The sequence below is a fragment of the Motacilla alba genome, chromosome 21, assembly GCF_015832195.1.
Source record: "Motacilla alba alba isolate MOTALB_02 chromosome 21, Motacilla_alba_V1.0_pri, whole genome shotgun sequence".
Taxonomy (NCBI): domain Eukaryota; kingdom Metazoa; phylum Chordata; class Aves; order Passeriformes; family Motacillidae; genus Motacilla; species Motacilla alba.
The window spans coordinates 7,921,929-7,945,693 of NC_052036.1; the positions used below are offsets into that span (position 1 = coordinate 7,921,929).

The 23,765-nt window shown below is 52.2% G+C and overlaps 3 protein-coding genes across 3 annotated transcripts; 2 read left to right on the forward strand and 1 right to left on the reverse strand.

The window, feature by feature from the left end:
- Positions 1 to 713: 713 nt before the first annotated feature.
- C21H1orf50 (chromosome 21 C1orf50 homolog) lies at positions 714 to 7,028 on the reverse strand. Its single transcript, XM_038160087.1, has 4 exons — positions 6,780 to 7,028; positions 5,783 to 5,869; positions 3,359 to 3,490; positions 714 to 2,718 (listed from the first exon to the last, which is right to left on the reverse strand). The coding sequence occupies exons 1-4, from the start codon at positions 7,011 to 7,013 to the stop codon at positions 2,527 to 2,529; spliced, it is 645 nt and encodes a 214-aa protein (XP_038016015.1). The 5' UTR covers positions 7,014 to 7,028; the 3' UTR covers positions 714 to 2,526.
- Positions 7,029 to 7,074: 46 nt separating this feature from the next.
- Positions 7,075 to 14,979, forward strand: P3H1 (prolyl 3-hydroxylase 1). The gene is made up of 15 exons (XM_038160084.1): positions 7,075 to 7,609; positions 8,012 to 8,164; positions 8,327 to 8,516; positions 8,993 to 9,124; positions 10,957 to 11,096; positions 11,768 to 11,857; positions 11,967 to 12,019; positions 12,384 to 12,505; positions 12,682 to 12,809; positions 12,915 to 13,010; positions 13,129 to 13,279; positions 13,749 to 13,866; positions 14,056 to 14,131; positions 14,292 to 14,432; positions 14,510 to 14,979. Exons 1-15 carry the CDS (start codon positions 7,121 to 7,123, stop codon positions 14,627 to 14,629), a joined length of 2,199 nt encoding a protein of 732 aa, XP_038016012.1. The 5' UTR covers positions 7,075 to 7,120; the 3' UTR covers positions 14,630 to 14,979.
- A 1,310-nt stretch (positions 14,980 to 16,289) lies between these two features.
- LOC119710685 (claudin-19-like) lies at positions 16,290 to 23,133 on the forward strand. Its single transcript, XM_038160052.1, has 5 exons — positions 16,290 to 16,555; positions 17,495 to 17,659; positions 17,893 to 17,980; positions 18,410 to 18,556; positions 20,800 to 23,133. Exons 1-5 carry the CDS (start codon positions 16,333 to 16,335, stop codon positions 20,936 to 20,938), a joined length of 762 nt encoding a protein of 253 aa, XP_038015980.1. The 5' UTR covers positions 16,290 to 16,332; the 3' UTR covers positions 20,939 to 23,133.
- Positions 23,134 to 23,765: the final 632 nt, after the last annotated feature.

Consider the following 23,765-nt stretch of genomic DNA (forward strand, 5'->3'; position numbering starts at 1 on the left):
GATTTTCGATGAAACCCCTGCCCTATCAAGCACAAAGGCTCCAGCTAGGTAGAGGCTAAGCCGAGTGGATGAGATCAAGAAGCCGGAGAGACCCTGGAGTCTCCCACAGGGCACCATCTCATCATTCCTCCAGAAACTCATCCTCGCCCCAAGCACCACAAAAGGCTGCACCTCAATCAGCTTCAACCTTGTCTGCGTTCCAGATAATGTGTTGCTTTGGCTCTAGAGCACCTTCCAGTATTTCTGATGATGCCTCAGTTCTTTGGCTTTAATTAGATCCCAACAATGCATTAGCAATATTGGGGGAATGGTTCTCCCTTTCCATCAGCCCCTCCCTACAACAGCCTCATTCCCCACTTCCCACAGTGCCAAGAACACTGAGCATGACTATGAGCTCATCACCTCCATGTCCTGTCTCTTGAGACCTCCTTTGTCTTTTCATACAAAGCCACAGTGGTTTTGCTTTTTGGGGGCAAATCCAAGAAAAAGACTTGACAGTGCCTAGAGAAACTGCATAACACCGGTGAGTTGTGGACTATGGAGGGCCAGGGGTGTCTGCTGGACACACATGACATCCCACCAAAGGCTACAGAGGTCCACAACCACCACCACCCCGTCCTCTTGTACGCATCATGGTACAGATATTAATGATGGAAACAGACAAGACCAGGGCAGAAATCCCCACTTCCCAGAGGAGCATAAATCAACACATGTGAAGATCTAGTGTTGATGTAATTAGCAACACACAAAGTCCATGCAGTAATTAATTTTCTCCCTTCCAAGTTAAGATATAATAGCATGCAGTAAAATCAAACTCAAGGCGATGAAACAAGCAGAGAAAAACCCTGTCAAATTTGGCACCTGTAACTTGATAAGGAATTAATTATAGCCTGGTCTAATACTACTACTACTAATAATAAATTGCTGTTAATATGCCCTTGTACTCCAGGTGAGGAAAGGTATTGAGAAAAATGTCCCATATTGAATCCAAGGAACAGGTTTCTGCCAAACAGAGGCTCTGCCATGCTGGGATGTAGGTGAGCTACTGCACTGGACAGAGGTAGAAGAAAATCTGGGACAAAACAAATCCTGGGCCACTAGGGAGCTGCCCTAAGTCTCCCAGTCCTCTGTAACGCCAGCAGGAAACAGCTCTTCCCATGAGGAACTGTCACTGCCAGCAGCCTTGAGCATCTCCCAGTGTGTGGGGATGAGGACAGAGGGACACTTGAGGCGAGGCTGTGTCCTGCAAACGGGGAATAAACTCCAGCAATGGCAAAACACAGTGACAGTGCTGGTCCCCAAGGGTATAATTTTTGCAGATGCCCTCACAGCTGCGCTCCACCAAGAAGCACCAACTCCATTCATAGCCGCCCCAGACTCCAAGGTCAGAATTTACCTCCTACAAGTGGTCCTCAACCCTCCCATGTTGCCCTTGGAGGTAGCAAGGCGATTGTGTATGTGCAATGCCTGGAGCAGCATATAAGATCATCTTGTAATGTCAGGAAAGTGAGCAAATCGTGGGAGAATCCAGCCAGATCTAATGTTACATACCGGGATCCAACCTGGACATCCTCTCTGTCAATAAATTCTAACTTTGGCTCCTCACAGAAAAGCAGGCAAGTTCCTGAAGAAGCCCCGTGTGGCCGGGCAGAGGGAGGATATCTCCTCAGCAACTCTGATCTTTACTTCTCCTTAGTTCTCCTAGGTGGAAAAAACATACTGGAAGTGTCCTACCAGCTCCATGTGCCACTAAGTCTTCCTGGCAAAGCTAAAGGTATTTTTGCCACGCAGGAAGAACACGGGACCTGTCTTGGTGGTACATGTGAGATCACGGTTGATGTATTTTACTCTCCCCACTGCTCTGGCATAAAGTCATCCAGTATCCTGCCTCTACCTGGCAGCTCATGCTCTCACATCCAAGGGGAAATGCATGAGGATGTGAAACACACATCATCTGAAGAGCACCAGAAGCCTGTATGGAACTTTTGAGGATGCCCTTTCCAGAGAAAAGAGCTTCAGGTCACCCCAGGTTCCCAGTTCAGGGATTCAGACCAGCTAGGACAGAGACCAGAAGACTCATCACAACAGACCCTTTGCACAGGCTTTTGACCACTCTTCCCAGGCCACAGAGCTCTCTAAACATGTGCATTTTAATAAGGAGGAAAATCCAGCCCTGAGATCATTACCTGACACACTCACAGTGAGGTACACCAGAGCCAGGCAGATAGGAGATACTATTTTACAGCATTAGCACATCTGCCCCAAGCATTTCTGATTTTTGCTCCAAACACTCTTGGAACTCACATCTCCTGGTATCACCTGTCTCTTGCTACAGCTTGGCATAGGTCAATGAAGTAAATTATTCAATTGCTAGAAAATGCAGTAAGATTGAATGCAGAATTGTTCTCCTTAAAGCACAAAAGCAATCAGCATTTTTGTTTCTTGGTCTCTTTCCACCCTGCCTTTGGCAGCGTACAGGCACTGTGTCCCCTCACTCAGGGACTCTGCTCAGGGGGTCCTGTGAGGTCACTTGTGTGACTTGGTCAGGCCCTGGAAGTTGGGCTCCGTGCACAGGGGCAGTGCTGCCTGCTGGTTCAGCAGCTTCTCCAGGACAGTTATTTCAGCATCTCGTCTCTCTATGTCCTCAAACGGAGTCCAGGACATGTCATGCTGGAGCTTATAGGCACCAAGAAATTCATGGGGAGTGGTACCCCATTCCTGGTGAAGAAAAGAGAGATTCCATCAGTGTTCAGTTTCCCTTGGAGCTGGGCTGTGCTGTCCCTAAGCCCTACTACCTTTGAAGCAGTCCCAGCTACATGACCATACCATTTCCTAACCTAAAAATAGGCTCAGCTACCCCAAGTCCAAGATCAAGTCAAGCTCCAGCACTGCTGACAGAAGAAGGCTTGTGGACACAAGATCTCCCTGACCTGCCCTGAAGCCTTCACCCTGCATGTAAGAAAATGGGTAGTCTGGAAGGAGGAGATCTCTAAGACCATCCCCTCAGCTGCAGGCAAACTCAGTTCCTGGGCTGAAGTACCTGAAGAGACTGTCCTGCCACACAGCCACACCAGCCAGCAAAGGCTCAGGGCACACTGGCAGTTCTTTACTTCCAGACAAAGAACCGCAGGTACCAAAAGATAAAATTCAGGTCCATGCCCCATTCTCCATCAAGAGCCAGAGAACTCCATAAGATGGCTCTGGCCCCAGCAGACTAACCCAGAGCAACCAAACCTGAGTAGGGACAAATGAATGCCCCCATCAAGCTGGTGCTTTTGCCTGAGCTCCATATGTTCCCAAGCACCAGAAACATTAGTTTTTTCCCCTCCCTGCTTCTTCATGGCCTGTAACCACTCACCTTAGGAGACAGGATGGAGAAATACCGCTGCCCACTCTCCCGCCTGTACATGTAGTAAACATTTCCTGGCTTCTTCACAAGGTTGCAGGCCACATGGTTCAGATCAGCATCCCTGTTAGCTTCATCTAAGACCTGGAATAACAAAACTTAACATCTTTACACTTGAAATAAAATGACAACATGCTATTGCCTCTCAGCCATAGCCCAAGACACATCACTTGACCTATGGGTCACAAGGCCTTGATTTCCCTGGCACACAGGAAGGAGATGCTTTCCAAAGAGATAAAGTTTTTTCCAATTCTTAACTGTCAGTAGGACGTCAGAGAACCTCTCCACAGAGGTAGAGATACCTCTGCATCTCACCCCAGATTCACCTCTGCACTTGATGCCAACACATACTGGGCTTATTCCTCATCTCCACACACAGCTGCTGGACTGGGGCCTTGTCTTGGTTTGAAAAGACAGGTGTCTGCTAAGGAAGGCAGTAGCCTCTCTTGAAATGGAAAATGTAAACCTCCTCCCTCCAAATTATTATAATTTTGAAATTAAGGGGGCTCTCAGGAAAAGATACAGGAGTAGGTATAACAGTTCTTTATTAGGGAAGAAAATAAAAATAAAAATGCAGAAATACAAAACAACACTAACAGAGTCAGAAGCATGACCTCACACCCTGTTGGTCAGGCGGTTGGTAGCAGTCTGATTAAATAATGGCTGCAGTCCTCCTGGACTGATAAATGTGGTTCTGTTGAAGCAGTGATCCTGTACAAGGGAGGAGTTTTCCTCTGAAGGTTCAGGGGTGCTGTAGATGGGCCTGGTATTTCTCTGGGAATCCAGTGGAAAAGAAAGCTGCTCCTCTGGGAATCCAGTGGGAAAAGGCTGACTGTGGTGTTCCAAATCTCAGATTATATTCAGGTAGGAATGCTTGGCTCCTCCCCCTGGGCAGAGCATCTCCCAGTGGGATGATGGAATTTGATCAGCCATGCAGGGACACTCAATGGCCCATTGACAGAAAATATCTCCCCTGAAGGAGGATGGGTCATGGAAGAGACAAAGAAAAGTGCCCCACCTGGTTTTAAAAGGTAGCCCAATTAAGAGAAGATAACTGCCCCACCTCTAACAGAGGGTAGAAGAATACACACCCTAGCCACAACTTGCATTAGCAACCTAAGACAGGCCTTCCTGCTGTGCCCCGAAAGGGAAAGGGCAGCAAACAAAGGAGAATTCATCTCCCCAGTTCCATCACCTGACTGCTCCAGCTCCACCAGTTAATGATTACATGATGTAATGGCCTCAGTGGCAGCGGGCCAGTTGCAATGACTGGCAGATCCTTCCCCACTCTGGCTCTTGATTTTACTCCTAAGAGTGGAAGGCTAGACTGATGAGCAGAGCCAAGCTCTGCTATGTATTCCTGGAACCACCCACTCCAACAAATACATCCAGATAAATACAAAACCAAGCTTATCATTAGATAGAGAACTCATATTTTCTAGCAGAGAGGCCTAAGACCCAACCACCAGTTCAATCACCTTAAAATTCTGGGGAGGCAGAAGGAGGCAAGGAGAAACATCCCTTCTAGGTTAGGGTGAGAAGTGCCTCGCTCCCATAGGCCTTTGCAGGCATGTTAATATCTTAAGTTCCATTGGTTCGTACAGTTGCTCCCCCCTAGTTCAGCCCCCCATTTACCATATTTGTATATACCCTAGAATGTTCTTCCCTCTCCTGATCCCCATTGGTCTCAGCTTGATGCAGTGTTCCACCCCTGTTACCCTATTGGTTCCCCTGGTTGGCTGCCCCGCCTCTGCACCATTTTCACTTTTCCCATTGGACCTCGACCCTCAGAGCCACCCCTTTTTTTCACCATATAAAACTCTCTGCCCTCAGGTCAAGTTTGTCCTTGTCCTTGGATTCTTTTTGAGGCTTGACAAATTGTCTGTGGATTTCCGTACAAAGACCCGTTCTTTGCCTCTGTTGCAAGTGCACTCCAGGCCCCAAAAGTGCTAGTTGCTCACAGAGGAACCCACTGAAGTGTACCACTTTATCCCAGGGCCTCCAATCCAGCTTAGGGCCACATTGTCACTTCTTCAGATCCTTCCAAGAGCACAGTGCACAGACAGGTCACCTGTACCAAGAGCAGAGTCATCTCTTTCTGCCCTGATACCTGCGAGCTGTTTTGGACCACCCACCCTTGCTCCCCTACTTTATTCATAAAGTCCTTTCTGGTTTGCTGAGGACGCAGGGAAAGCACAAAAATCAACCCTCCCCCATCCCCCTTGACACTGGACAATAAACCTCATTTTTCCACTAAATCTCTGCTCAGCTCCTGGCCCCAACTCACATGTAGGCCACAGCTCTCCCCCAATGCCCAGCAGTGGCAGCAGATGCTTGTCTCCTAAGGCAATGAGCCTTCTGCCCATCCTTACTCACCTTCCGTGCCTGCTCCTGCAGGTGCCGGATCTGCTCGGCGATGACTGTCAGTTTGCTGCAGGCATTTGCTCGGACAAAGTCATTGGCCTGGGAGAGAAAATCAGGGCTGGTCAGATCAGGAAGAACTGCAGCCCTCTGGACTGTGCTGAGCCAACTATGGTCAAGCTCAAGGCATCCACAAGAGTTGGGGGGGGGGGGGGGGGTGCAGGAGCTGTCCTGGCACCTCTAGGCAGGAGCAAGGACCAGGAGCTGTCTGGATAGGCTCAGGGGCAGTGAGAGGGAGTAGCAGGACATACTGGGAGGCAATGGGTTGGACTGGGAGGTAGTGGGCTACACAGGGAGGAGGCAGTAGGACATATACTGAGCATTTAGGTGAACTGAGAAGCTCTGGGGGATATCACTGGAGACCAGTAGGATGTACCACAAGGCACTGGGGGAATAGTATAACACACTGGAGTGCACTGGGAGGACCACCAGAACATATCAAGAAAAACTGGGGAAGACTGAGAGGCAGGATGGACTGAGAATCACTGAAGCAGTCATAAAACATATCAGGGGTGCTAGGATGGACTGGCCGTATGGTTGTGGGAGGCATCTGTACATGCTGCTGTGAACTGTATATAGTAGGACTACTGGGAGGCAGCAGGGCATACTGGGATGGGACTTCAGTGGGACGCTCTGAGAGTCACTGTGGGGCAACAAAGCACACTGGGAAGCACTGAAGTGCAATGAGAGGTTCTGGAGACACCAACAACTTGGGAACTTGGGAAGATACTGGCGGGGCACTGCAGCATACTGGGAGAGGACAGTGGGAGATTGTGGGAAACAGCACAGGACACACCAGGAGGCCGCCGGGGCCACCGGAGAGAAGCGGGACGTGCTGGGAGGCACCAAGGCCGCCGCCGCCGCCTGAGAAGGCCCCGGAGACGACCGGGAGGCAGGGAACAGCGAGCCCAGCCCTGCCCCCGCAGCCCCGCCGCTGGGACCCGGCCCTCACCTGCTGCACCTGCTGGGCCAGGGCCACTAGGTCCCCGGGGTCCCCGACGCGGCCAGCGCGGCCGGCACTGCCCTCGACCAGGGCTAGCCCGGGACCGGGACCGGGACCGGGACCGCGGCCGTCATCCCCGGGCTCCAAGCCGCCCTCCGCCATGGACAAGCACGACCCACCGCTTCCGCCCTGTGGAGTGGCTTCCGCTGAGGCCTCAGCGTGCACGGTGAGGGGTGCGGCCATGGCGGGGCTCTGCTGTCGCTGATTGGCCGGCGGGCGGGGGTGGAGGGGGCGGAGTTAGTATCGCTCCCGGGCGGTGGGTGGCGCCGCGGCTCGGCCGGCGTTCGGACATGGCGCTATCGCCCCCGCTCCTTCTGCTGTTGCTGCTGCCGGCGTTGCTGATGGTGCTGCTGGCGCGGGCGGCCACGCCACCGGAACCGATCCCGGTCCCGACCCTAGCACCGGGCGACCCGCCGTTGCCCGCCCAGTCCCCGGACGCGCTGTTCGCCGCCGGTGCCGAGGCTTACGCGCGGGGGGACTGGCCCACCGTAGTGCTGCAGATGGAGCGGGCGCTGCGGGCGCGGGCCGCCGTGCGCTCCCGTCTGATGCGGTGCCGCCTGCGCTGCGCCAACGCCACAGCGGGGCTGGCGGAGGGGACCGAGTCCCAACCCGACCCGGTGCTCCGAGACTTGTGGTTCTTTCGGGCGCTGCTTCGCCGCGCCGCCTGTTTGCGGGGCTGCGGGCCCGCTGCGCCCTCCCGGTACCGCCTGGGCGAGGAGCTGGACCGGGAGTTCGGCCGGCGCAGCCCCTACAACTACCTCCAGGTCGCCTATTTCAAGGTGCGGCACCGGTGGCGGGGAAGGAAAGGGAAAGGGGGAAGGGAAGGGGTGTCCCGCTACGACGGGTTTTGGGACGGATGGGATGCACGGAGGATCCCGGAATCAGGCGGGAGGATGAATGGGTGGGACCGGGTGAACCGGCCGGTGGCGGTCCCGGTCCCGGGACGCCGGGAGGGTTCGGTGTCTGCCCCGGCGGAGTGGGATTGCCGGCCGGCAGTCTCGGCCTTGCCCCCCCGCTCCCCCGCCTTCGCGCCCCCCCCCCCCCCCCCACCAGTGCCACGTCGGAGCTCGCCGGAGCCGCCCCTGTCACCGCCCTCTGCCCCGGCTGCCGGGATGCCCCGAGGACGGGTGGCCCCTCCGCTCTGCGTGGGATCCGCGCTGTCTCACCCCCGTCCCACCCAGATGAACCGGCCAGCACAGGCGGCGGCGGCCGCACACACTTTCTTCGTGGCCAACCCCGGGCACCAGGAGATGAGGCAGAACCTGGAGTACTACCAGGCCATGGTGGGAGTCCACGAGGATGACTTCACGGACCTGGAGGCCAAACCCCACTTGGTGAGAACCTCCCAAAGGCCCTGTCCGCTGTGCAACCCAGGGCAATCACACCACAGCTGCTGGCTCAGAGATCTCATGAGATGCCATTGTGGTGGGGATGAAGTGATCCATCATGGGGAGTGAAGCGTTGAGATCGTCTCATAATTTCTAATCCTTCCACAGAGCAAATTTCAGCTGGGCATCCGGTTTTACACAGAGGAGCAGCCAGCTGCTGCCATCCTGCACCTGGAGAAGGCGCTGGAGGAGTATTTTGTGGCAGACGCTGAGTGCCGCGCTCTCTGTGAGGGACCTTATGACTACGAGGGCTACAACTACCTTGAGTACAATGCAGACCTTTTCCAGGCCATTACAGGTGGGAGCCACGCCTTCTATGTCCTATCACAAGAGTTGAGTATGATTCTCGGGAGGTTGGTCCACAAAGACCTGGGGTGGGGTAGGGGGGTTCCTGAAGAGTGGAAACTCCATCCTCACTTTTTCACTAGGGAAGGTGTGGCCAGCAAATGGCGGAAGGTGTTTACCTGCAGTTAGCACTGGGGCTGATGTCCAGTAATTCTCCAAATTCCAGAGGCACATGGAAAGAAAGAAGAGACACCAGTAGAGGGTCACTAGGATATGATGGGAGGCTGAGGATGGCTAGTGTGTCCTGAGAAAAAACCACATCCCCACACTGGTCAACTCTGAGGTGGACAACCCCCATCCCTGAGGGTTTTCCACTACCAAAAAGCTTGCAACAACCCCAGTATGAGCAGGAGATTGGATACCCCTCAGGGTCTTGCCCATCAGCCCGTGGGTGACTGTGAGCAGTGACATGACATTTTTCTCCGCCAGATCACTCCATGCAAGTGCTAAGCTGCAAGCAGGGCTGTGTCACAGAGCTGGCCTCCCAGCCTGGCCAGGAGAAGCCTTTGGAGGATTTCCTGCCCTCACACTTCAACTACCTGCAGTTTGCCTACTACAACAGTAAGCAGCTCCTCACCTCATCCTCTGTGATTGTCAGCACTCAGCACTCTGCCTGAGATCATAGATCCTTACAGTGGTTTGGGTGGGGAAAGGACCTTCAAAAATAATCTCATCAGTATAACTGAAGATGAAGGGACATCTAGCATTGGTCACTCAGTTCTCCCAGAGCCCCATCCAACCCGGTCTCTATAACACTCTGGGCAGTCTGTGCCAGGGCCTCACCACTCTCATCAGAGAAAATTCCTTACTTATTATCAACCTAATGCTGCCCTTCTTCAGTTTAAAACAATTTCCCTTGTCCTGTGACTATAAACCTTATAAACTAGAAACTACTCTTGTGTCTGCTCTTGGTATGGGAAGACCATCAGGATCTCTCAGGAGCCTTCTCATGTCCAGGTTCAACAAGCCAAATTCTCTCAGCCTTTCTTCACAGAGAGGCTCCAGTCCTCTCACCTTTTTTGTGGCCTCCTCTGGACCTGCATTAATGAGTCCATATCCTTATGCTGGGGAATGAACCCAGAGCTGGACACAGCACTGCAAGTGGCATGTCACCAGAGTGGAGCAGAGGGGCAGAATCCCTCCCTCACCTGTTTCCCATGCTGCCAGGCATCAGCCTGGGGGGGCATCTGAGCTACTAGTGCACATGGATGGGTCCTGTGCAATTTTTCATTCACTATTAACTCCATATCCTTCTCCACTGGGTGCTCTAATCCCATCCATCCCCCCATCTTCACTGATACTGGTGGAGACCCTTCCACTAAGCCTTGTACTTCATGAGGTTCATACAGGCATGTTCCTCCTGCCTGAAACATTCTCCAGGAGATTGGATTTCTCTGTGCTTGGCTGCAGTCACTTTCCACGTGACTTTATTACTGGGCAGCCTCACTTTTCAAGTGAAACGACAGCCTAGAGAAGCATTTTTTTTCCTCCTTGCCAGCTGTCCACCTCTTGCCTCAAATCACAGCAGCACACTCCCACTGCAGAAAAGTTACAACCCAGGAAAATACACCTGATTTGGTTTCATTTTTTATTTGCTTCTTTAGAAAAGTATAAAGTGTTTCTGTGTGAATTTCTTCAAAAGGAGGGGAAAAAATATGAAGTCCAAGAGGATGGAAATCCTCAAGAAGAGATAGCTGTGAGGGGACCTCATCAATGTTTGTCAGTATCTGCAGGGTAGCCCTGGAGGATGTGACCAGGCTCTGCTCTGTGGTGCTGAGCAATAGGACAAGAGGCAGAAACTCATGGCTAGGAAGTTCCACCTGGATATGAGGATGTTTGCAGTGACTGAAGAGCACTGAAGAGATTGTCCAGAGAGGGTGTAACATCTCTCTCACTGGGGATATTGCAGGCACAATCTGGACACAGTCCTGTGCTATATGCTCTTGGAGGACCCTGCTTGAGCAGAGATGTTGGGCCAGATGACCCATTGTGGCCCCTTCCAATGTGACTCATTCTGTGATTGTATGATTCTGTGAAAGACCACATGAAAGTGGGGTAGGATGTTTCAGTGGCTGGAAACTGTAGGTTTGCCAGTAAATGGTTGGGTCTTGCTACCTCTAAATAGGCTTTGTAATGTTTTCCAAGTGAGAAAAGTACCCAAGCTGTACAAGTACCCCTGGTTTCTGTTGTGATGGTTTCTGGAGATAGGAGAGCACCACAGAGTCTGAATTTTGCCTTTGTGGCAGCAGTTATCCTTGCTCCAGGGGATCTGCCCTACTTGTGACACAGTTTGGACCACAAGGACTGTGTCTTTCATCTCTTCTCTATATCTGTCTTTGTGCTGCCTCCAGTGTCCTTGAACATGCCATTAACAGCCCCATTTCTCATTGCAGATGGGAATTATGAAAAAGCCATTGAATGCGCCAAAACCTATTTGCTCTTCTTCCCACATGATGAGGTGATGAACCAAAATTTGGCCTATTACACCGCCGTCCTGGGGGAAAACCTGGCCAGACTCATCCATCCGCGAGAGGTGAGCAGTCAGGAGGATGACCAATTGTAGGGACATCTTCTCTTCTCAATGGGGGCCTTTGCAGAAGCTGTAGGGTCTCCTCCACGCCAGCTACTGAAGGTGGACAGGAATGGGTGGATTTAAGGTCAGACAAGCTGGAAAGTAGCTGAAAATCTGAAAAACATCACTGGCAAAATGTCTTAGGCCAAGTGAAACTGGATGACTGGCACACATGGACCCATTCCTGATAGAGGGGGCTGTGAGAAGCAGGAGGACAATCTTTTTAGGAGGATCTGAGGCCACCTCTGTTGCACTTTTCCACAGCTGAAGTGAAATTGCTTAAAAAGGAGAGGATTTGGCTTCAAAATAGCCAAATCTGGATGGCCATGTCCTGCCTGCGATGTGATAGGCACGGATGGGAGTCTCTGCCCCACACCAGTTGGAGTAGGGGAAGGGAAACTGCTCCTAAAGAGCTTCCTGCAGAAGGGACACACATGTGCCTCTGCTCAACTGTCATCTCCCCAGGGCTTGTCCACAGGGAAGTTCAGACAGGATGGGGAATACCACTTGCTTCCCAGCTGCCAGATGGAGCAGGAAACCAGGCTACAGGTCTGGAGCAAGCACCACAGGACTCGGGGTTTTTCAGAATCCTCCCGCTGTACCTCACCCCATCCCTCTGCCTCTTGCCACAGGAGATCCAGGTATATTACCAGCAGAGTCTGATGGAGAAGGAGCTGCTCTTCTTCAGCTATGACGTCTTTGGCATCCCTTTTGTGGACCCGGTGGGTGATGTGAGAGCAGGGTGGTGCAGTGGCCAGATGGAATGCAGATGAGGGTCTGTGTCCTGGCCAGATCTTTGTCCAGCTCCTGATGTTGTTCTTCTGGTGGCAGGACACATGGACACCTGAAGAGGTGATACCAAAAAGACTGCGAGAGAAACAGAAGTGAGTGCTGTCCCCAGCCAAGCTCACCCAATAGGGGTCTGACAGGACAAACCCTTCTTCCAGTGTGGGCTTTGGGCCAAAGGACATGGCATAGAGCTTCTGCCAGGGGATCTTTTGATGTTGGGACTGGAGGAGGCTGCTGGAGGGCAGAACTTTATTTCCCATCAGCCTATGGGATGATGGGCATGTGTAGGTCACCCCAAACACCTCAGAGAGAGGGATGCATTGAGGTGACTCTCTCCAGGTCTAGGTGCAAACTTTTTCACCAGCACCTGAGACAGCTTGTCCTGCCCTTGTCTTAGTGGCCCTCATTTCCAATGTGGGGACAGTGGGGTGGTGGTGCTGATGGCTGCCGCATGCCCAGGGCGGAGCGGGAGACAGCAGCACGCATCTCTGAGGAAATCGGCAACCTCATGAAGGAGATTGAGACACTGGTGGAGGAGAAGGCCAAAGAGTCTGCCGACATGAGCAAGTTCATCCGAGAAGGTGGAGAAGGCCAGGAGGGGAGGTGGGATGGAGACCTTTGTGACTCCTGCTGCCAGTTCACAGTCCCTCCACACATGGGTGGCAGTAGGAGCAGGTGGAGGGACCACAGCTTCCCCCAGCCGCACCAGAGTTGGTGGCATCTCTCCCCACGTCCACCAATCCCATTTGTGCCACAGGTGGCCCTTTGGTATACGAAGGAGCCAGTGTCACCATGAACTCCAAGGCCCTGAATGGCTCCCAGCGTGTCGTGGTGGATGGAGTCCTTTCTGCTGAGGAGTGCCGAGAACTGCAGAGACTCACTAATGTGAGTGCAAGAACAGGTGGAGCAGGCAGGGATGGGTAGAGGAAGCCAAGGGGTCCCATCCTGCAGCTCACACATCAGACCAGTAACACCAATCGGGTTTTGCAGGCAGCTGCCTCGGCTGGAGATGGCTATCGGGGGAAGACCTCTCCTCACACTCCCAGTGAGACCTTCTATGGCGTGACTGTCCTCAAGGCCCTCAAGGTTGGGGTGGCTATGTAGAGGGAGAAACAGGCTGTGGGGACAAAGGAGGGTGGTTTTGAGGGAGATGGTTGCCCATGCCCATCTGGGGCTGAGTCCCTGTCCTGTCTGCCCTCCACAGCTGGGGCAGGAGGGCAAGGTGCCCCTGCACAGTGCCTACTTGTACTACAACGTGACAGAGAAGGTGCGGCACATGATTGAGTCCTACTTCCGCCTGGAGGTCCCACTCCACTTTTCCTACTCCCACCTAGTGTGCCGCACAGCCATTGATGGTGAGTGTGGCCCAGAGGAACAAGTCTTTTCCTGTCTGGATCTCCTCTAACAGCTAGAGTGGTGTAGTCTTAGACCTTTCCTTGGAGACCTCCTTGCTGCTCCCTAATCCACTCATCTTCCCAGGAGGGTGTAGGAAGCTTGTCCCTAAGCCCAGTTTGGGCAGATGAGCAGCAGCTCTGCTAGTTGCCTCTAACAGGGCAGATGGCTTCATGCCATACAGGATTTTATCATTCTGAGGCATTTTGGGATGGGTGCTGAGAGAGGTTGTACCTGGAGGGCCGTGGAAATGCCATGGGACAAGTCAACAGTGTTTTATGCCACCCAAATGGCCTTGCACAATCCACACTCCAGCAAGTGGAAGAGCTTTAGGCTAACACATTACTTTCTTGTCATCTGCAAGTACAAGATACTTGGAAATGGACCCTGTTCTTGCACAGAGGAGTCCTGACATGCCCTGTTCTACCCTAGAGAAGCAAGAAGGCCGGAGTGACAACAGCCATGAGGTGCACGTGGACAACTGCATTCTCAATGCAGAGGCACTGTTGTGTGTGAAGGAACCCCCAGCCTACACTTTCCGGGATTACAGGTACTGGTAGTGGCTGTCAGCTGCAGCTGCCCCACCTAAGGGTGCCATGATTTGGTGGCACCTGAGTTGGGAGGAGCAAGGTAGGAGGCACATCAAACCTGGGCTTTCTTGCCTCTGGCTCTTGCCATGGTCTTGGGGAGCTCTGGTGATGGTTACTTGTCACCTCCACTTGTCCCCTGCTCCCTTTAGTGCAATCCTCTACCTCAATGGGGACTTTGAAGGAGGAGCTTTCTACTTCACCGAGCTGGATGCCAAGACTGAGACCGTGAGTAGCTCCAAGTATCCATGTGCAGCACCAAATCTAGCTCCTGCCTGTTGGCCCTGTGCCCTGGGAACATCCCCTGAGCCACTGCAAAAGATGAACTTGGGTTGAGGGGAACCGACTCATCCCTGACTGGGGTCTCCTGGTCTCCCACCCTTGACAGGCAGAGGTCCAACCGCAATGTGGCCGTGCTGTGGGCTTCTCCTCTGGCTCAGAGAACCCACATGGGGTGAAAGCTGTGACCAAGGGTCAGCGCTGCGCTATTGCCCTCTGGTTCACCCTGGACCCTCGGCATAGTGAACGGGTAAGCTCCCTCCCAGCAGCAGGGAGGGTTTTTGGATAGGACAGTGGCTATGCTTACCACCATGGGTCTGCACACAGGAGCGTGTGCAGGCAGATGACCTGGTGAAGATGCTTTTTGGCATGGAAGAGGGGGATTTGGAGCCAGAGCCAGAGAAGGAATCACCGGCTGCCATTGTGGTGGGGAAGGATGAGCTGTGACATCCTACGGGGACCAGGACGTCTCTGCTGGGACTAGTCATGTCAGCATTGTGGCTTCGGGCTGCATAGTCATAAGGGTAACATATGGGACCCCCTCTGCATCCAACCCAGTTGGAATGGGGCTTTGGAGAATGCCATGTACTGCCCCTGCAGCATCCAGTATCCCCCTGCAGAGCTGACCTGGGGTATGTGATGGAGGCTCAGAGGTGGGTGACATGGGGACAAGGGAGGGGTGCTGTGTCAGGGGTGGGGCCTGGTGCCAACGGGTGCAGATGTGTGGCTTTCCTGAACTTGGAGCTATTTAAGTGCCTTCTGCAGAAAATGGGTGAATAAAGGTATTTTTTTTCTAAGCTGTTGCTTTCCGAGTGGGGACTGAAGGCTGGTGTCACCCTTTGGCTGTCGTCAGGGTTGGGGTGCAACCTTCCCTCCTGGCAAGTATCTACCCAGGAGTATTGCAGCCCTGTAAGCCTCACAAAAGTGTTTGTGGGAGACAAGGTGCCCCAGGGGCAGTAGCGGCAATGCAATCTCTGGCTGAGCATCCCCTGGACCCCGCTCCCATAACGTGGGAAGGAATCCAGCGAGGAGGGATCTGTCCTTGAACAAGAAGGACATTGAGCACCCTGGCACCCCCGGACAGGGCATTGAATTGTTCTGCAGATGTCTGGCCATTACCATAACCATCCTGGGAATGCAAGCAAATAAATCCTGCCCCATGTGCAGCCACCCAGCACCCCTATCTCACTTGGAGGGCCATTCAGCATTGGGGTGGGCAAGGGGGGATCTGGAGGATGTTTTCTCCAGGATGAACATACAGTCCCAGTAGAGGCTGCCCACCATCCCAGCGTCCACCCCCAGCTGCCTGAGTGCGTGAGCCGACTGCTGATGAGGCCATGGCAGTTAACGATTGCCAGGTCCTGGGGCTGCAATGGGCTTGGTGTCACCAGGGTGGTGACACATGTTCCCCACACCCCCGCAGGCATACACCACTGACAATGGCTTCTCTTGTTAGTGCCATGGTGGCATGGTGTGCTGAACTCCCTCACTGAATGAACCGTTTCCCTGGTCCCTGCTGAATTCCGAGAGTGACCCCTGGGACCTCTGGGGGGCTCCCAGCCCACAGCAGGGGGTCAAGGATGGTAACTTCCCACTAACTCCCTCCCTCTTCCTGTCGGGGAGCCCCATTTCCCCATATCCTTCCACTGTCGTTTGAGGGGTTTCCATCTCTCTCAAGACCCAGATCTCTCCTGTAGGACCCAAATAACCCTCCATGCCCCAAATGTTTCCCCTAAGACCACATTCTTCCCTCTAGGATTCAAATCCCTTGCCTTCAACCCCAAATCACTCTCCTCAGATTCAAATCTCTGCCCCTCAGACCTAATGCTCTTCCCTGGACTTCAGTGCCCCCCCTCCAGGCCTCCAATTCCCGCCTCCTGGTCTCCAATTCCCCCTAAGCTCCAGGTAACCCACCCCTTTGGCCCCAACTCTCCCACTCGAGACTCAAAAGATCCCCCCATGGACCTAAATCCCCCCGCGCAAGACCCGTATGTCTCCCTTCACCTTAAATCCTCCCCCGACATTGCCCTGCTCTCCCCGCCCCGACCTGTCTTCCCCCTCGGAGCCCCCCCTCCGGCCTTTTCCCTCCTCCCACGGCCCCTCTCCATCCGCCGGGGGCGGGCCGGGCGCGGCGCGGGGCGGCGGCGGCGATGGGCGGCGGGGCGCGGGAGCTGGCCGGGTACCTGGCGGCGCTGGCCGGCTGGGTGGCGGGGCTGGCGGCCGCTGTGCTGCCGCAGTGGCGGCAGAGCTCGTACGCCGGGGACGCCATCATCACTGCCGTGGGGCTCCACGAGGGGCTGTGGATGAGTTGCGCCGCCCAGAGCACCGGGCAGGTGCAGTGCCGCCTGCACGACTCGCTGCTCTCTCTCGAAGGTGGGTACGGGGGCCCGGGGCCCCGTAGGATGAGCCCCGATTCCTTTCCTAGATGCAGTCCCCCCTCCCCGTCTCCGCCTTGGTCTGTGCTCCCCTGGGATCCTGAGATGTCCTTGCCCCTTTGTAAGTTTGAGTCCCGCTGTGGATTTGACCCTCCCCCATATGGCTCTGAGCCCTTCTCTGTGTTTGAACCCACCTGTACGAGTTTGAACACACATCCCCAACAGGTCTGTACTGTACCCTCTTCACGTCTGGATGCCCCCTTCCTCTATGCATCTGAGCTCCCCTGGCTCTTCCTGAAGCCTGAGTCACCTTCAGGTCCAAGTCCTTCTTACCCCCACCCCTATTGTAGATCTGACCCCCCCTCCCCCCAGAAGGGTCTGAGTCCACTCATCCACTGACCTGAGCCTCGATGTGGGTCCAAGCTTCCCTCTCCATCTGTGAATCTTGGGCCCCAACCTCCCCATCCCAGGACTGAGCCTCTCTTGGCCCTGTGGGTTTGAGCCCCTTTGTGTGGCTGGGATGCTCTGGGGCCCAGCAGGTTTGAGCTCCAATGTGGGCATCACATTTAGATACCAACAGTGCCCCATGGGGACATCAAACCCCCCTCCCCCACCCCTGCTCCATGACTGTGCATCACTCTTTTGACATTTGGTGACTGTGGTGCTGCTCCGGGCAAGGTGTTTCCTAGCCCAGCCCAGTCATGACCAGGATGAGGGTGAAAGGGAGGAAGGTCAGGGAAGGCATTGGGAGCAGTGCCTTGAGCTGAGCTGAGGTCCCCATATCTGCCAAGTGGGGAGGATACGAAACAGGAGCTACACAGCAAGGACAGGGTTAAGGACAGATCCATCACCAGTATGGAACACAGTGACCTTGCTTCCAGTGCCCAGCTGTGGTCAAAAGCACCTGCTGGGAGCAGTTTTTCTTCCCCCCTTGCAGTTCACATCCAGACATGCCGGGCTCTCATGGTCATCTCTCTCCTCCTGGGCTTCTTTGGCATCATCGTGAGCGTGGTGGGCATGAAATGCACTAAAGTTGGGGAGGAGGATCCTGTCACCAAAAGCCGCATAGCTGTTGCTGGAGGTGTTCTCTTTGTTCTCTCTGGTAAGGCAGTTCTAGCCTTCATACATCACTGGTGCAGGAATGCTCAAACACCTTTCAACACTGATAGAGGAAGGGGAGCAGTTTGGTGAGGGCTGGATGTCACTGACAGCCAACGTTTGATGTCTAGTGGAACAGCTAGGCAGCCCTCTCACTGCAGGGGGTTTGGACTAGGTGATCTTTAAAGGTTCCCTTCCAACCTAAAACATTCTGTGATTCCATGATTCTGTGCCCAGGTCTGTGCACACTGGCTGCCGTGTCGTTGTATGCAACACAGGTGACCTATGAGTTCTTCAGAGAGAGCACCATCCCCATCAATGCTAGGTAAGAGCCTGGCTCAGGGGGTGCCCTTCTGAATCCTGTCTTGTCCCTGCACTTCCCATTGGACCTTTCCTTGCTGGTTTTGGTGAGGCACAGCATAGTGGGCCAATGTGCCCCATGGGTGGGACCTCTGCCAGCCCTCACTGCCACCTTGCAGAAGATGTCCCTGATGCTAAAGCTTTAGCTGTTACCAGCTGGGACTGGGTAGTGGTGCACATGTGGAATTTCAGCCCAGGGGAGGATTAAAAGATGGGAACATGTGGTAACTGGATGCAGCCAACAGGAAAGATGAGGATGGAGAGGGAAGAACTAAAATCTGCCTTGACATCACCTTAATCACCTCATCAGGGCTTCAAGCATCCTGTTGCCATCTCAGTTTACACCTGTGCCTCTCTGCCCCTCCCTGATGCTCCCTCACCCCTTTCATCACAGGTACGAATTCGGCTCTGCTCTCTTCGTGGGCTGGGGGGCCGCCAGCCTCTCCATGTTGGGGGGGTCCCTCCTGTGCTGCTCCTGCCCTGCCAAGGAGCGCCGAGGACAGCAGTACCATCAGCAGTCACAGCCCTCCACAGCCCGGGAGTATGTCTGAGCCCTAACCCTGCGCTTCTGCTGCCCAGTGCCTCCCTTCCCTCCCAAAAACCCTGCCTGGACCCTGAATGCCCCGTGAGACCTTTCTCCTTCTTATCTTCCAGGTTTCAGCACCATTTTCAGTGCCAGCCTCTAAAGTAGAGGTTTTAAGTGTCACACCTCTCATATCCATCATTGCCTTGTTCTCCTCAGCTGGGTGGGGTGGTACCCCCAGCCCCACATTGTGGCCAGGCCATGTCTGTCTGTCACAGGGATTCTGTGGGGGTGATCCAGGGAGGCTGGTGCCAGTGGCACAGGGGCACAGAGCCAATTGGCCAATCCCACGGGGGTGTGCTGTACAGAAGTGCTTTGTACCATGGCCACCCCTCTCCCACATCCTGTTTTCAGGAGCAAGCGGGGCAGAAAGCCAGTGCTTGATTTTCCTTGGATGAGGTTTTTACTTCTAACAGCACCAGCCCAACTCAGGGTTCAAGCATCCCCGCACTCCACTCTTGGCAGAGGGATGCTTTTAGGGTGCAGCATTACCCTGCCTCATTGCTACTGAAAAGCAACACTTTATAATATTATTATTGGTTCTTGCCTGGAGGCCAGTTGCTCCATCTGAGCTCTGCCAGCCCAAACCTGCCTTGGACTCGTTCCTGCCCAGGACCAGGCTGTGCCTTGTTAAACAATAAATGGGTTTGGGCAAATTAAAGCAGCAAAAAGGGGGTCTGAACATAAATTGTTTGTTTTTAGTTTTGGTGCCCAACACAACTATTTTGAGTGGCAGATGGACAGAGCCCTGAATTTTGGTGCTTCCCTGCTGGGTCCAAATCCCTCTTCCCCTGCCAGGATCCCCTAGAGCAGACAGTGAAGGTTCCAAATACAACCTGCTAATTGCCTCCACCACTTTGTACCTCTATTTTACTGCTACTAATTGTTTTGCAACTGCCAAAGCTCCAATTTCATCTGTAAATCCTCCAAACTCTCTGTACTCCATCCCTCCAGCCCTGCTGCAGGTGTTGCACCAACCAACCCACAGGGAAGGACACTGGAAATTATCCAAACAGCTTCATTACCTATTTTTAATTTTATTTTTAAACCCAAATATGAAGAGAAAGGTGACATTTTTTTAAATTTTGCATTGCTCTATTTTATTTTGCTTTATTTTATTTTACTTTATTTTCTATTTCTCTGTTTTATTTTGTTCTATTTTATTTTACTCTACTTTTCTCATTTTTTATTTTCTTTCCTTCAGTTTTATTTCCTTTCCCTCTATTTGATGTTGTGCCCATGCCCGGGTCTGGGTCCCTGGCTGTACTGGGGGAGAAACAATGTTATTTTTTCCCCGAGTCGGGGCGTGATTTCTCTCTTTCTCCCTGGCATTAACTGCCTTTATCTCTTTCAAGTTGCAGTCCCCCTGTAAAACTGTCCTGCACACCTCAGGGGAGAGCAGTGCTTGTAGGCTGGCATCACCCATCAGGTGCTGAACCCAGATTTTGGGGTTCGAAAAACACCAACCAAAGCCACTGCAGTAAGGATTGAAAAGGAGCCTTGTGCTTAAAAAAAAAAACAAAAAAAAAAACAAAAAAAAAAACAAAAAGAAACAAAAAAAAAAAACCCGAAACACTAAAAAGGCCTTTTAAGGCCTTTTTATATTTCAGTGTGAAGAATGTTTTTTATTCTATTAATATAAATTTCATTAACTTTTCCATGGGATGCATGGCCTTGGAATTTTTTGTACTTAAAATTGTGACTTGGTGGTATTAAAATATTTTAAATCATGGGCATCTTTCTGGAACTGTCTCTTTGATCTTCCCTCACTCCCCATCTGGACCAGTGCCCTCCAGTGCTGGTTCAGAGCCACTTCTGCAGTGTGGCAGGAGCCTCTCCCCATCCTCAACGGTTCTTGCCCTCCTGGCTAAATATTGTGCATCTTTTGCCACATGTTGCTCTCAAAGGTGGGGATGAGGTCTTACAAATTTCTTAACTTCAAGTTAAATCCTTGGGAATCCAGCTTGGCCCCTCCACAATTCTCTTCCCAAAGCTGAAATGCCACCAGCATCTTCCACTTATGGGCCCTCTTATGAACCCTCATAGCTGAAGTCTCCTTGTTTTCTCCCATTTCCCATGAATTCAGAGCTGACTTGTGCCTAATTGGGTATTTACTAATTTAAGCTGCTTTTTTGCTTCCCTATGCAGGGACGTGAGCCCTGCTGTGCGTGTTTTTTTCAGAGGTCATGTTTTCCATCCAGGTTTTTGCATGGCTGCTGTGTCATCTTAGCATCCTCATCTTGCCTCCTGCACCTAGTCCAGAAATACATCCCATCCCACCTCAAACCCAGGGATTTGCTGTCCTTGGTGGCTGCTGTGACATCTCCAATAGTCACCTGAAGGCTCCCTGGGGATGGATACCCAGGCTGGAAGCACATCAGAGAGGGGGATCTGCCTTTGTTCACAGCACAGGCAGGCTGAAAGAGTTTCCCCCCCTCCAACACACGTTTTGGTCATTAAACCAGTTGTTGGGGGTTGGGTTTCTTTCCTTTTTATTTTACTTACAGATTTTTTTTCCCCCCATAAATTGCTAGGACTCTAACTACTGGGTACTTATGGATACTTATGGGTACTTAAGAAAGACAAAAGACGGTGTCTGAAGTGGGGAGAGGAATGGAGCATCTGGCTATACCTTTTTTTTTTCTCGGGGAGTGTCTCTCCGGGGTACGGAGACACCGCGAGAATGAGGGCAGGTAAAAAGGACGGGGTTGGAGGCAGCTGGGTGCTCTCGGGCATCGGAGCACGGCCTTTCTGCAAGGGAGAATTCACCGGCACCGCCAGAGTTCAGCCCTGAGGGACCAATCACCATCTGTTAGTGTGCCCCGGGAATCCTGAGCTTCGCCTCTCCGTGCCCTGCTCCCAGCCGGGCCCCCGCCGTTTTTTCGGTCCGACGCTGTGTTTCTCCATGCTGTAGCCGACACCGTCCCTGAGTTCCAGCTGCCACCGTGGAACTTCTAATACATCTAGCCCACCAGCCCAGGATTTTTTTTGCTCGTTTCTGCCAGCTGTGACGGTAACTGCACCAAAGGGGAAAGTGCCAGCAGCCAAGAAGGCTTTTACTGGGTCCCCGGTTCTGTTTGTTGTTAATGTCATAGTTATTGTTTTGCTTGCCTCGTTATACATACTAGTAAAAATTGTTATTCCTATCCTCATATCTTTGCCTGAGAGCCCCTTGATTTCAAAATTATAATAATTCGGGGGAAGAGGTTTACATTCTCCATTCCAAGGGAGGTTTCTGCCTTCCTTAGCAGATGTTAAAGAGTAGAAAAGTTGTCCATTTTTTAAAAAGTTGCAGCGTTAACAGGTTAGACCAATTGCTGCTAAGTTGGAGTTTTATTCTATTGTTCTATTTGTTGTTAATAATTTCATGTTGTAATCAGCTGTTGTTAACAGTTTTTCTTTAATTACCTGTTGTTGACGGGTAGAAATCGTCGGGTATCCCCCCTGCTGCACCCGGGACTGAGGAGGAGGTGACATCGGAGCTGACATGCAAATGTGGGAAGCTGGTATGCAAACGTGAGGAAACACCTCACCAAATCTAGCAAGAAAAACCCCTAAAACAACGAGCCACCATGGAATTAAGAGATCTAAGTGATGTCTAGAGGTGAGCAACTGAATCCAATGTCTGCTAAGATCCTTTTTACCTGTCACCGTAATCTTAGGATGTCACCTACAAAGACGAGTTCGAATGTCACACTCCACCATCAGAACTGTTCGGTGCTCTCGTGAGGAAGGCAGCCTCCGCCTTGGCTGAATACCAGCGGACACTGGACTCCGGGTCCTTCCCGGGAGTTGGGGTGGTGTGTGAATTAAGTAGGGCAAAAGATCTTTCTCCTTTTTCATATAATGAAAAAAAAGTGAGGCCGGGTGGGGAGAGCTGTCGGGTTGCGCACATGCCGCCGCTGCTCCCAGAAGTGGCAAGGACGGGGGAGGAAGATGGCAGCTTTGTCCGGTGGTATGCAGGCAGGGCTAGGCACTGCAGTCCTCACAAGAGCATCAGGAGATCCCTCATGTGCCGTCTGACATTTGAGGGCCTCTTCCTAGCTGACGTCCTTTAGGTTAGGGGGAGGGGTACAAAGGCTCTTAACAGACATCGGATTCAGTTGCTCAGCTTTAGACATCACTTAGATCCCTTAATTCCATGTTGGCTCGTTGTTTTAGGGGTTTTTTGCTGGATCTGGTATGGTGTTTACACCTTTGCATGCTGGGTTCTCACATTTGTATGTCAGCTCCGATTTCACCTTTTCAGTCCCAGGTGCCATCTCCCAGGAAACAGCGGGGGGGGAGGGAGGGGAGGATACTCGATGGGAGAGGGATTTCTAACCATCAACAACAGGTAATTAAAGAAAAACTATTAACAACAGCTGATTACAACATGACATTATTAACAACAAATAGTTAAAACTCCAACTTGGCAGCAATTGGTTTGACCTGTTAACTTTTTTTTAAAAATGGACAGCTTTTCTACTCATAACAGTGTGTGCACAACCTGTTGGCTCTCTCCACCGGCGCTGATTTCTTTTTAATAAAGGCATTAAAAAATGAGAACGATCTCCTGCCCAAATTTATTTCAGCAGACACCTGTCTTTCAAACCAACACACCAGTTTAATGAGCAGTACTGAGCAGTACTAAGGTTTTGGCTCATACCTCTTGCTTTCAGCCAAACCCCTGCGAAATAACAGTAATTTTTTTAATAGGCAGAAATGAGGGAAAAGGGAAAATGACCCCCACACATAGGCATGCAGAAGGGCTTTTCTCACACATCTGAGACATAGCTGTTTGAATTTGGTGGTGTTGTAAATAGAGGGATAAATTCGTGCTTACAAAAGGTTGTATGTATGAAATAAAATGTATCAGTAGGATGCCTGTCAGAAATAGTTCTGAGGTTTAGCAATCACACACCGGGGCTAGAGAGAAGATTACCTCACTACCTTGTGAAATCACGGGTGGTCATTGAATAGGGTCCTAAATTAGCAGGTGAAGGAGCTAGCCACTGCAGAAATGTTGGGTGATTTCAGGAACACCCAAACTATCAACGATCGATAACGACTCAAGATCAAGATAGCCCAGAACCCGCATCCCAATGCCTAGTTCCCTGTAACTTGAAATTAACATTCATCTTTTCCCCGGAGACTGCTTTTTGTACACCCAGGAACTGCTTTGTCC

Coding starts and splice junctions, on each gene's coding strand:
- C21H1orf50 (XM_038160087.1), bottom strand. CDS start 7,013: ATGGCCGCACCCCTCACCGTGCACGCTGAGGCCTCAGCGGAAGCCACT. Junction 5,870..6,779: donor TGGCCCAGCAGGTGCAGCAG/GTGAGGGCCGGG, acceptor TTTCTCTCCCAG/GCCAATGACTTTGTCCGAGC. Junction 2,719..3,358: donor TCTCCATCCTGTCTCCTAAG/GTGAGTGGTTAC, acceptor TTTCTTCACCAG/GAATGGGGTACCACTCCCCA.
- LOC119710685 (XM_038160052.1), top strand. CDS start 16,333: ATGGGCGGCGGGGCGCGGGAGCTGGCCGGGTACCTGGCGGCGCTGGCC. Junction 17,660..17,892: donor TGTTCTCTTTGTTCTCTCTG/GTAAGGCAGTTC, acceptor TTCTGTGCCCAG/GTCTGTGCACACTGGCTGCC. Junction 18,557..20,799: donor CAGCCCTCCACAGCCCGGGA/GTATGTCTGAGC, acceptor TTTTCCATCCAG/GTTTTTGCATGGCTGCTGTG.
- P3H1 (XM_038160084.1), top strand. CDS start 7,121: ATGGCGCTATCGCCCCCGCTCCTTCTGCTGTTGCTGCTGCCGGCGTTG. Junction 12,020..12,383: donor AGACTGCGAGAGAAACAGAA/GTGAGTGCTGTC, acceptor CCGCATGCCCAG/GGCGGAGCGGGAGACAGCAG. Junction 12,810..12,914: donor AACTGCAGAGACTCACTAAT/GTGAGTGCAAGA, acceptor CGGGTTTTGCAG/GCAGCTGCCTCGGCTGGAGA.